The sequence below is a fragment of the Neopsephotus bourkii genome, unplaced genomic scaffold (assembly GCF_033783945.1).
Source record: "Neopsephotus bourkii isolate Nb327-2 ecotype Australia unplaced genomic scaffold, CSIRO-AGI_Nbou_v1 NB_405, whole genome shotgun sequence".
NCBI lineage: Eukaryota > Metazoa > Chordata > Aves > Psittaciformes > Psittacidae > Neopsephotus > Neopsephotus bourkii.
Window position 1 is genome coordinate 138,929 of NW_026900909.1, and position 13,487 is coordinate 152,415.

At 42.8% G+C, this 13,487-nt stretch overlaps 1 protein-coding gene across 1 annotated transcript in view; it reads right to left on the reverse strand.

The window, feature by feature from the left end:
- Positions 1-1,708: 1,708 nt before the first annotated feature.
- ARHGEF28 (Rho guanine nucleotide exchange factor 28) overlaps positions 1,709-13,487 on the reverse strand; it is a 61,494-nt gene continuing 49,715 nt past the window's right edge. The window contains exon 29 of the mRNA XM_061349317.1: positions 1,709-2,807. Coding sequence (XP_061205301.1) covers positions 2,647-2,807 — 161 coding nt within the window. The 3' untranslated portion in view covers positions 1,709-2,646. The remainder of the gene's footprint in view (positions 2,808-13,487) is intronic.

Below are 13,487 nucleotides of genomic sequence, written 5' to 3' on the forward strand. Positions count from 1 at the left end.
GCTTACATGGGAATTCCCACACCAGGCTGGGACAGCAGCTATCCATCCAGCGGCTTGGATTTGACAGTAACCAGTACCAGATGTTTCAGCGAAGGCATAATAAAATGCAGAAAGAGTAATTGTGGAGAAAACTACTCAGTTCTTCCTGGGTTCCTACTAGTCCCTAGGCAATGCACATATCCCAGGACATACTGCATCCCAAGGAACTTGTCTGCTTATTCAAAAATTTGCCAAAAAGCTGTTTAGATAGCAAGCCTGAATTCACTCTGACTGGTAAAATGCAGAGGCAGTGGACTGTCCTCATTATAGAACCCTTAGTAAGACTGGATTCCCATTTTTATTTTAGTTTACCTGTGAAAATAAAGAAGGTAAAACATTTCCAGAAATTCTAAAAAGGTATTTTCTCTAATAGGGAGATATATTAAAGAAGTGCTGTCAGGTGAACATTAAGTCTTCAAAGCTGGAAATGTCAACTGAAAAATATTCAGACCAAATATTTCCCTGATGACATTGGCACACTAGTTAATATCAGCTGGGATTCAGGTCCTGCTCATCAAGGTCAGTAGCTCAATTGTTAGCCTAAGATACCAACTGAGCAGCGAGTCTGGTAACCCAGACAGATGCAATTCAGAAAGCTCTGGTTTTGAATATTCCCCAACAGCACATCAGTCCTTGGAAGAGAGCCCTCCACATCAGGAAACCCTTGCTGACAAACATCTACTATCTAAAACTCTACCCCATGTTAACAGATTTTGCACAACACAAGCCTTAGGGTAAATGGAAAGCATGTGATGCTTGGGGCTTATCCAGACAAACAGGCAGGGGCAAAACTGCATGTATCGCACCGGTGAGCTGAGCAGATGTGAGGCACCTCTAGAGCTGTGCATCTGCATCCCCTCAGTGCTGCTGCCTACCTGCCAGCCAGAATAAGCAGCGCCTGGACAACCCAGACAGTTGCCCACGCTTCTTCAAATAGCCATGTCCATGGTTCTGCCAGCCCAGGTGCCTTGCACACAGCTGTAGCTGCACTGGACCAACGCAGGCTCACATGCAGCAGGGCAGAGGGCAAACCAGGCAAGGAAGGGGTGTTGTGGTTTAAGCCCAGCCAGTAACTCAGAATCACGTATCCACTTGCTCATGCCCCCTCACCCCCCTTCTTCCTCCCCCTGCTCCCAGAGGGATGGGGGGGAGAATCGACAGAATGTAACTCACAGGTTGAGAAAAACAGTCCAGTAACTAAGGTATAACACAAACCACTACTGCTGCCACCAATAATAATAATTATAAGGGAAATAACAAGGGAAGAGCTCACCATCCGTTGACCAATACCCAGCCTGACTTGAACAGTGGTCCAGCCCTTCCGGGTAACTGCCCCCAGTTTATACAGTGGGCACGACATGCTGTGGTACAGAATACCTCCTTGGCTAGTTTGGGTCAGGTGCCCTGTCTCTGCTTCCTCCTGGTTTCCCCTCCTCCCTGGCAGAGCATGAGACTCAGAAAGTCCTTGGTCAGAGCAAACATTACTGAGCAACAGCTAAGAACACCGGTGTTATCAGTGCTGTTCCCAGGCTGAAAGTCAAAACCATAGCACTGCACCAGCTACTAAGAAGGAGAAAAATGACTGATACTGCTGAACCCAGGACAGTGGGGTTTTCTGTGTCCCTTCTGTTTTTAGATTTCTCTGGAGGACCTGACAATGAACCAAAGGTACAGTTTTGCAGAAATGCACAGAACATTTATTCAATTTGACAGAAGTGTACAAATATTTCTGAAAGACAGAAACACAGAACTGGTCCTGGTTTCTTGCTGCCTAATGCACAGTAAATCCCATCAACCTGAAAGCAGGAAACTAGCTGGTTCTTACATAAGAAAACAGAGGAGTTTCAAAAAGGTTGAGTTACCAAAAAGCCTACTATTTTTCCCCTTTCTTTTCTTTTTACCAGTGAGGTGGTTTCATCTGGTGAATTTTAATGCACAAGGGCACTTACTGAAATGAGATACACTTATAATACAATAACAAGCTGATTTACAGCATTTTTTCACTGAAACTGGCAGTAGTACCAAAATGATGATAAGCACTGGGACGTGAACAAACACTTACAATTATGCAATTATGTTGATACCATAAAAAACATCCTCTTCTGAACAGTTCCTGAGCCAGAGGATAAGGAAAACAACACCATAGTTAAGGGTACACAGCACATTTCAGTGAAGACTTCAGCCATCATTCTTACATTGCTGTCTTCTCACATTATGTAACAGCTGTTAGAAGGTTACTGATCCATATTCTGCAATCTCAAATAGCAGGCCCATCTCTCAGCTTGCCCTTTTAAAAAGAGGACTCAGGAGAAATTCAGCACCAGCTTTCACAGCTCTCGGTGGCATCTTTACAATTCCAAAATGCTACATCTTCTCTGCTATCCCCTTGCCTCTTGCAAAGCATTTGAAATCATGTCATAAATTATAGATTATAAAACAAAGGCTTCAAAATAACTTAATTGTTATATTTGTCTTGGGGAAAATCTCACATTGAATATTAAATACTATCCTTAAAGCCATTTGGTCATACAGAGAGCAACTACAGACATTTAGAAAAGCAAACACAATTGTATTTCCAAAGTGTGACTGAAATTAGAGAACAAGCCATCAGAGGTACACAATCTTCTCCTCTACTCTGTCTTCATCTTTGTCATCCTGCAGGCTCTCACGCTGGTGGTTCAGCAGCAACGCATCTACCCGTGACGGCTGGATGGATCCCTGGTTTGGAACGCTTGTCTGAGGACCCTGGGTCTGTGATGCATTCAGATCTGTACAAGAGAAGGACATGTGACAATGAGGTATCTGTTTAAGTCTGCCCATTGTTGTCCAAAGGATGATCACTGTCGCTGTTTTTACAGTAAAAGAAATGCATACCCATGCTTCACTCATCAGACATACAATAATGGAAAGGCATAAATGCGATCAGAGTTGGGCTGGAGGGAAACATGCAGCTCTTAATTAGTACCTATATTAGTAATAATTGTAAAATTAATACAGCTTCCATCATTACACAGAATTTTATTTGGAAGCCTTCTTTCTATGGATGAAAAGGAATCAACTGAGTAAACCCAGTTAAAAGACTACCCAACCAACACTTGCACTCTGTAACTGATGTATAACCATTCAGCTTTTTCTACCAACTTTATCTGTGTTTATCTGCACAAACTACCTACTCTGTTCTTGTCTCAGTCCTTAAGGTTTGATGGGGAGATATCTGCACCCAAACACTAAGAAATTATTTCACAAGGATCTTGATTAGTTATCTTTCCAATTTTCTCCTGCAAATGCAGAGAATCAGGTACTTGTTTTCCAGCCTTGAGCTCTGAAGGTTTTTGTGATGATCTGTGTGTTACTTCAAAAAGAAAAAAAAATATATGCATAACCACAGTTAGGTTTTCTCCCTAGTCAGCTTTCTGTAACACTTCAAGCCCTCAGGAACTACACCTAAGTAGTTGGCTTTTCTACACATCTGTATTTCTGCACAGCAATTTTTACCATAAAAACAAGCTACATAACAAGGGAGCAAGTATCCTTGTACCTAGGGAAGGGAAAAGTCTGCAATGGACAAGCTGCAGTACTTTTCACTGTATTCTTAGCCCAACCAATGACTCCTCCTTGTACATCAGGAGTGTTAAGTTCTCATTCTCCCCACTGTGAAAAGAACTCTGAGGAAAAAGGAGAGCTTGGCACCTCTCCCACAGCATGCGTAATGCCAGAAGCAAGCGAACCCAGCAATGGCTTCCTTTAAGCCTTGACCATTCATGCAGACCTTAAAAGGCCTTTCATTCCTGCTCTGGTCCCTACTCCTTCACATATGTATGTGCAATGAAAACCTCTTTTAAAGGAGATGTCTGGATTTTTACACACCTTATTACTCTAACTGGTGGCAATTTAAATTGACACCTGCTCACATTTAGCATTCCCCAGCACATGCGGATTTCACCAGTCTTGTTCACTGAGGCAGGAGTTTAAGGCAAAGCAAGCTTGCTGGCACCCTGCAAAGCCTAGGCTCCCTGGCTGCTCCCCGCCACGGGGTGTGTGTAGTGGTGGGAGAAGATTATGCGATGGGCAAGTGAGAACACATCACATTTCTGCTCCTGCTTCAGTGTCTTCTCCTCTTTGATATTCACACAGCTTGGGAGGGAAAACAAACAGACTTTGGGGCTTCAGCTCCCAGTGTAAGTCACATGCATGTTATACCTGCTGCTGAGACTGTGGGGTAAGCAGCAGGGGCAATGCATTTATACACAAGTGGTGCTTTGTCATATGCAAGAACACAGGATGCTAAGAAAATAAATCCCAAATTCCCCTTCTTTTACTGTTTGACACCCATTTAAAGGATCAAGTTTTGGTCTTGATGAAAATCTAGAGTAAATTTTGATTGCAGGCAAGTTATTTGCAATACATAACACAGCAGGATTTGACTTCCTAACTTACTTGAACAGCCCTGCTTTGTTAAATATGACTTCTGTATTTATTTCTTTTTGATAGCCATATTAGAAAAAGATTACCTTTTACAGCAGAAGAAGAAACCAAAAATATCCTATGCCTGCTTTTCTTTACAGACACTGGATACCTCAGTTTTATTTATTTATTTATTTAAAAGATCCTTACCAGTGAAAGGTCTTCAACCTCCAGACACATATATTTTGGGGTAATCTTACCCAAATTAATGTTCCTTTTAAGTTCTGTGAGTCTATTTACCTTAACAAAGTTATGTGCATAAGAATGCCATGCAGTAAGCAGTTATTTGAAAGATCTGTTTCCAAAGTTTATGAAGTACATAATTGGAGAAGCCTAATTACAAATTTGAAAACAGCCCAGAAAAGAAAGAGAAACACCTTACATGCAGTTATTTTCCACCATCAAAACTAAACAGTAATTGCTTTACCAATTAAAACAGTAGCTGTTCCCAAAACATTTCTCATTAACTGTTACAACTCTACACAGCAGAGCTGAGCAGTGTAAACTGACAGCGTTCTGGAAAAAAAAAATCAGACTGTCACTATAGAAATAAATGATTTATCAGTAGTTTAGCTGCTTTTATATTCATTTTATTTCATTTATTTCATTTTATGGCAGTGTTCAAGGCCAGGTTGGACAGAGCCTTGGGAGACATGGTTTAGTGGGAGGTGTCCCTGCCCACGGCACGGGGGTTGGAACTAGATGATCTTAAGGTCCTTTCCAACCCTAACTGTTCTATGACTTTTAAATTCTGTTGCATTCAGAGAAACCAAACAGCAGGAGAGCACCCAGGAGGTGAGAACCCAGCTGCCAGGGGGTTACAAGTAAGTTTATGCACTGAAAAGGTTGCGCTTAATCCAACTGAGGAGGGAAGGTGCTGTTTCTGGCTGGCTCTGGCTTCAGGTGGCACTCAACATGGCTCTGCCTAATAAAAGCACAATGTGTCCATGGAGCCAACATACTCAGTGTGCTGGTGCGAAGGGTACCTGCTGTCTCCCTGCCCACTGCAATGCTGGAAGTAGCCGAGCCAGGAGACCAGCTGGTATTGCAGGCAACAGTGAGATGCGCCCCAGAACAGCTGCTCAGGGATGGTGGAAGAACTGCCAGAATTGTTAATAACAGCCTCAGGTGAAGGGAGAGTGTGGAAAGGGGACCAATGCACCAGCCAGCACTGGTTCTTGTTATGCATTGCTGAGATAGCTGCCAAGAAGCCTCCCCTGGGCTCCCTGGCACAGCACAGGGAAACCAGCTGCCCTTTGGCCCCAAGCAGGAGAACGGTGGGAGAATTCCTCCTCTTAAAAACCTCTGTCAAATCAGAGAATACATCTCCAAAACCAACCCGGAAAGCATCAGATGCTGCCTTCTAAGGCGTGCTTAGAGATTAGGATGCTCAAACAAAATAAAAGGGGGGTAGGAAACAAACCAATTATCCCTGCAAATAGCTAAGCACAGGGCTGGCAAAGCAGGCTGCTACTGGAAAGCAATGGCCGAGAAACTCTCCCAAGCTCTCCGGGCAGTTGGGGCACCCGCAGGGACCTCCCCAGCTCCTCCCCCGGCCTGTTCCCTGCTGCACTACGGCTGACACTCAGAACTTGGTATGGATCAAGAGCCAGGTAAAAAAGGACCATGGGCCTTTTATGAGTCTCCTTCATTCTGGCTGTAACTCACCTGCCACCATTAGCCACATAATCATTTTTGTATTATTCACTTTCTTTGAATCCGGCATTTACTTGTCCTTCTGCTCCCTTCCATCCTGCCTAGTGACGCTCTGGCAGGCTGTGCTCAGCTCAACAGCACGCCCACCAGAGCAGCACCAACATCACCAGCACGCAGCAAAAGCGCTCCCACTGCCCCTGTCCGCACCCTCCTGCTTGCGCTGTCCTGCTCCTGTACCCCTTGCACAGAAAGGGCAAGCGAAGGTGAATTTACCCAGCCACGGCCTTCCTCCTGACAATTTACATCAAAGGAATACAATTTTTCTTTCATATTTATCTAAGTACAGAAGCTATTCCCGGATTTCCAAAGCTCTAACAAAGCCAAGCTGTAACTCAGACTCTTCCACAGGGTCTTCTGTGAAAATGCCAGCCCCCCTCCCTCCCACTTCTGCAGTGGCCAAGGGCTGTGGACTTCTCACAGCATCCCAGCCCCTAGAGTTCATTTGCAAACTGAAACACCCTTTAGTTGCTTCTCCAGTGTGCAAAATTTCTTTCTCCTACAAAACTCCAGGCATCTCTTTCCTAAAGAGCCAGAGCCAGTCTGCATCCGTACCTTGTGTGCTCTAAACAAAACTAACAGCAGACCAGAAAAACCCACTCTTTCAATGTCAGGCTGGTCAAACTCCCCAGCCAAGAGAGATGTGGCTGGGGCTGCAGACCAAGTACCAGGTGATCTGTGACAGCAGTTCAACATTCTGGGGACGTGTAGCCAGTTCAGCGCAGCAGTGCCACATCATAGCACAAAATAAGTCCAGCTTTTTCTCCTTTTTACCTCAGCTGGCAGAATTTAATTAAAGAAAGAAAATCCAGGCATTCTCTTTTTCTCACACACCAATTTTTTCAAAAGGAGTTAGAGGCTGTTTCTAACAAATTCTGAGATAATAAATCACAAAAGGTCTCACGCGCATGGATGCATACTGCCAAACCCAACATTGAAGACAAATCTCTTTTTTCCCCCATTTTCCATCAGTTTAGCTCCAGTTCACCAGGAGTACAGAATCAGGAAACTGCAGAGAGACACTCTACTCCCCCCATATAAAAATACTTTCCTAGGCAACCTAAATACAAGAGTAATGGCAGACTGCAAGCCTGCAGCACATGGGCCAGCTTTCACAGGAGTCTTTAAGGGGACCTCAGTTCTCCAAATGGTGCCTGGGTCCAAAATCAGAGAAAGACTGCTCCTGGCTGAAAACATGCTAATGTTGTAATGAAAAGGAAAAATGTGGCATTCCACATCGTAACTACCATACCTTACCCTTCCTGTAGCACTAAGAGATGGGATTAGTGGCATCACCTAAACTGCTGGGAAGGTGAAGGACAAAGCAATGGCATTTGCAGGAATCCAAGATCAACACATACCAAAACAAACACAGCCCCTGTTCCGGGAGAGGGAGGGGGGATACAAAAGCCAAGTAAACAACTCATTAGTCACACTGATTCTCACCTTCTGTCTGTTGTCACAGGATGTAAGGACTTCCACATCAAATAAATGCCACAGATTTTCTCCTTCACCCCTCCTTGCCCTCCCCATGGGATCAGAGCTCTTCAGGTAAGCTTGGACTGCCCACAATGATGATTTTGGGCAGGAATGGAAGACATTATCAAGGCACTAGGAAACACTCCAGGCAAAAAAAAAAAAAACACCACCCCACAACCTCTAAAGTTTCTGTGTTTCAGCTCTGACCCTAATTTCACAGCATCACAGGATAATTCAACTTGGAAGGGATCTTAGGAGGCCTCTGGTTCAAAATCCTCCAAAAAACCCACCAAACCAAAAAGGGGATGTTTGGGAGAAACACACCACACAAATTCATGAATTCACAGAAACTGCATATACACACTGAATTAACCTGCTGTGACTTTCAGGTATCTCTGTCACATGTTGGTCCTCTTTACAAAATAAAATTTCATTAAGAGAGATACCATTTTTAGCAACAAATGTGTTAAAGATTGTCAAAACTATTACTCCTCTGACTAATATACAGAGGTAGGTTTTGGGTTTACCACTTATTTATAATAACTGGTACCAGTTTTTATACCAAGCTCATCTGGACTGACAGCTGACACATCAACTTCAGGCCAAAGCTATTTGAAATGGCAGAGCTGCTGCATTTAATCCCCCAACTGGCACTCATGCATAACGCGAAGCACAAGCAGACACCTAAAAACTGATGTTAAGTCTACCAGGTCTGGGATATTCAAAGGAATTCAAGGGTAACAGGCTCTCTTGCCATTACAGTTCAATAGCGAGTTGCAGCCTAACTCCCATGAGCTCCCCTGAAAAGTCCCCACCAGCAAATCCAACTGCACCAATTTGTCTCTAATGATGCTCCCAACAGTCTCCGTGCAGGTTCATTAGCGACAGGCGATTCCTCAGGGAAGTCCAGGAACCTTGGCCTCCCTCCCTCTGCTTCTGGGTAAAGGCACTATGATTGGTTTTGATAGCATATTTTTAGTGCCTACTAAGACTTTCCCAATTTGCAATGGTTCAGGTTGTTTATAGAGCTAATGGTTGGTGGGACACAGGGAAAACCATGGGCAGCACCTTTTGGCCTAGAACAACCAGAACACCCCTTCTGCCACATGGGTTCAGACCACTCAGTACAGAAAAGTTCTCCAACGCTTTGAAGATCTGAGGATGATTCCCAGCAGTTTCACTCAGACATCATTGAGACACGAGGCCACTGCACCTCAGTAAATCTGACTTCAGAGCAGAAACTACATTTGGTACTGGGAAAAATATTCTGACCCTGAAGCTGCCAAGGAAAGGGGAAGCCTAATCCATTTCTCAGCTGACTGAATAAGGCAGGAAATCAATCTAAGAATTTTAATGCTATTTACTTTTAACCAGCCCAACCCTGTGAAAAAACAGCAGCTGCATTTCTTAGACAAACAAGCACCTTCATGAATAAAAGGTCTTTTCTCAAAAAGCAGATGAGCAATTAGTTCTTAATAGATCCTACGTTAATTAGTCTCATCAGCTTTTGGAGCATTTTTTTGTGACAAGACAGAGAATAGAAAAAAGTCGAAGCCTATGATGAATAAGGTTAGCAACATAACTTCTTCAAGTCTGTACTCTGAATTTTTGATCATGGTAAAATTGGAAATACCATTATTCTGCATGTTTTTGTTCTTTGTTTAGTTGCTGGCTTAGGTAAAACAATGAATTCAGTTTTCAAGTTTTGTCTCACAATTTTTTAGGGAAAGTTTGGTCTGGAGAATTTGGACCAAGTTCTTGGCTAGGATAAAACGTACATTTAACTCACCGGAACTGCTTTATCATAAAGTTCCGTAACGGTTCCAACCCATTTATTTGAAACTTGTCTTAAAGCTCCAGGTTTTGTAGTCATGTGATGTGCCATCTTTTATTAAAGCACAATAAACACACAATGTTCTAACACTGTGTTATCAGAGAAAAGGTTACAAAAACATCTCAAGATCAGTCACTGCCAGTGTAATATCAAGTTCATAGCACCCAACTAGGTTGAAATATTTTGAAATTTTAACCTACTTACATGGTTATGTTATCAGTTGTGTTGGCTTTAAAGCACACGGCTTCTAAGCTATTTTTGGCATGCTGATTTTTAACGCGTATCAATAAGAGAGACTTGAACATAGGTCTGACTTGAGGCCATAACTTGTCTGTGCATTGAATACCCACAGTCTCACCTTGGCAGGGCATACTGCCTGCCAGCTGTCTGCTTCTGCTTAATTTATTTAGGCATGAATTCCCTATTAAATTGTCTTTGTGCTAAGCTTTGAAGCTTTAGATGGTCATTACAGACACACACATGGTCCAACAGGTATTCTGCTAACAATGAACACATGTTTTATTGACCTACTTCTTTTCCAGCTCATTAAACACAGCTGCACTCAAATGATCAAGAGAAAATAACCATAAAACCCCAAGAACACCCTTCCTACAAAGGATCACAAGGAACATGACCAGCTGCCAGCATGGAGCCACTGCTCCACCCAGGGCAGTGGTGCAGCGCACTTCTCCCAGGGCCAGCATGAATGTCTGTCCACTGACAGCAACAGCGAAGAAGCACAGGAAAACTCCTGCAGCCTCTCCATCCCAGTACCTAATGCAGGTGTATCTCCAGTGGGCTGCAACTGTTTCTCCCCACCCATAATCTGGGGGTAAGGAGAGGTTTGGCCAGTAGACTGAAGTCAAAACAAACTGCAGCCAGTGGGTAATGCTGCTGCCTGAATGTTTGCTGGAGAAATGGAAATCCTGTGAAGTTACAGACCCAAGCAGCATTTCCAAAGACCTGGCAGGCAATGAAACAAGCCCCCCTTTCCATCACCAGCCAGCACATCCCCACACCTCTCTTACCCACTGTCTCTGTTTGCACCCCACAGGCAAAACACTTCCTCTCCTTCCCTCCCGAAGAGAGAAACTGCTAGCATTAACCTTGAAATAAGTGTCTCTGGCACATAAATTCATTCTCTTTGAAACAAAAAGGGACATTTACACATCAAAACTATTCTTTTGAACTCTCTGTTACCACAGACAAATATTATTGTGCTGATTAACTTTGCTTCATATTTTATGGATGGGTTTGGTTTTTTTTAAACTACACTTCTGCTTTGAAATAAACATTAAACCAAAGACCTTGGCAAACAATAGGCTTAATCCCTAGCTCTTGGCCAGTCTTACAGGTGCAACACAAAGGAGCATGCTCTGGACTTCAGCAAACATTACCTTGAGTAGCAGAAAGGCACAATTCTGTTACAAAAGCTGAAACAGGAAGGGCATTTACAAAACACGCTCAAGCCTCCTCCTAAGCACCTTTGTTTTGTATGTTAGTTTCCCAACAACAGACCAGATCCATCACTCCTTACTCATAAAAAGCTGACTCCAAGGAAGTAGCAGAGAAATACTAAGGCAACAGAATTGCTGCAGAAGCAAAAAATAAGGCAAAGCACCTGTTTCAAATCAATTACATGCTAATCTTACCCTTTAATAGAAGCTGCTGCTTGTTGATTAGTGCAGGAAAATATGGGCATTAAAGTAAGAGTGAATACCTGAAAGAAGCCTCTTATCTGACAGTCAGAGATACTTGTTCTCCCCAAGCTCACAACAGGGAAATACTTGATAATTTTTTACTGCAATTTGAGTATTAGCACGCACATTTTTAACTGTTTTTTTTTAGTCAGATTGGCAGGAAGTGTATGCACTGATGTTTTCTTCTTTCAGTCACTGAATAGAACACCAGAAAAATTTGACAATTTGCACATTTACAAGTTTTGCATTGTAAGCATAGGAAGTTTCAGAGTGTGCATGAATATTTTGAAATGGGTGCCCTTTTTAATTGTTTGCTAAATGCTTTGTGAACATATAACTGCTGTGAAAACGGTCTGCAGAAAAGCTAATGGGAAAACTATACACCAAAACCAGAAAAAAGCACAATTATCAAAGCAGCATGTACCTCCACTGCTTCAGCCAAGTATTTTCCTGGAGTGCATGGAACGTATTTGGATCTACTTTCCTTTCTTCTGCTCTCATTTGTCTCCACTATGGAAACACTGGTCTTATCCTTAAGCCTGAATTCACCACCACCTCCTTCTGTGGACCCTGGCTCTGCTTTGGTCTGACACCCTCTCATCTGACCTCCTTGATTCATACGTTGCAGCTCTGTAGCAGTTCCCCATCACACCACCCCACAGAGCAGACCACAGCACAAAAACCAAACGCTATGTTTTAAAACACCCTCCTGCAACATTTTCACCTTCAGTTCAAAACTATGTTTAACACAGAAGCCTTTTTTAGGCAATCTTCCTCTTCCCATTGCCACTGTGCTGTAACGGCAAGCTCCTCTGCATAGGGGATGGCTTCAGTTCTTGCTGTCATCAACAGTTATCCTGAAATTCTCAACCTCAATTAAAAAAAATCCTGTTTCATCCTTACCAAATATACTAGTTTCCCTATCTGTCATGTATTCTTTAAGGCAGAATATATTCAATGACTTTTAAAGGCACACAGGTATTTTAGATTTTTCTATGGCAGATCCTAAATAAATACAGTCAAATCACATTTATTTTTGTACCATTTACGTTCCAGCTCTAAATCAAACTTCCAAGGGACACTCAAGGAATCTCAGCAGGTAACTGTTGGAAGTATTCCTATTTGATTAAACCGAAACCAATTTTCAAACCAGAACCAAGCCTCCTCCCTCTACTGCCCTGCCAAAAATTTACACCCAAAGGAAAGTTTTCTATAGCACCTGAGAAGGCAGAACAAGACACTCCATGAAATCTCCCATAGCAGTTTGGCTACGGCCAGTATAATTTATGTGGGAAGGCTCCTATGATGAATGCCAGTGAAAGACAGACAGTCTTCCCCTGCTTTTCAATAAATATTTAACAGCAGATGCTGTTGAGGAGGTTTCATATTACTAAGACCTCATTACTTTTACACAACACCCTATAGGCTGTTTCCTGGAATACGTAAAGTATTCTACTAAATAATTAAAATGAGATTGTACTTTAAAAAATAAGCCAGACAGGTACACTTGGTGATTCAGCTACGTGATTTTACAGGGTATGTTTGCATACTCGATACCTTGCAAAACTTTATCATACATAACAGCTTCTCCCAGCCATTAGAACGCATTATTTATTCACACTTATGCATCTATTTCAGGTTCTAATTCCATTACAAAACATTCAAAACATTTTTTTTATGTACTAAAGCAGGGCACGCAACCAGGTCTCCACCCACAGATCACATTACTTGAGGAAACCATGGACCTCACAAGGTATCTTCCTGACATCAAACAACTAGCAAGACTCTTGTTTTGTGACTGCTTTTTGTGAGAAATCACCTCCTTCCCTCCAGACCCACTGCCAAAGTCACAGCTCTGCACAACCTTGAACTGGAGCTGCTTCACTATAAGTAAAAGTCATTTAGAAAAGGACACCATGTACAGGGTCTTCTGCTTCAAAACCTGCTCCTTTTCCTCCATTTCCCTGAAACCAGTATCTACTGCAACAACCTTACCCAAGTAAAGAATAAATGCATGCAAGAGATAGGGTCCAAACAACTCCAGTTTCTTCAATGCCAGCAATTCTACTGACTTCAAAAACTACTGCACGGAAGTTGCTGGAACTCTAAATATGAGGAAAACGAGAAAGATTGGCCATCATCATGTTGTTTAAGAAGGCTGCAGGCAACGAAAGCCTGAGTGTGGTGCACAGATTTACATCAACAGCAGTGCTATCTATCTCAGAAGTCAGGGATGGATAATCTCTTCACTCCATCAG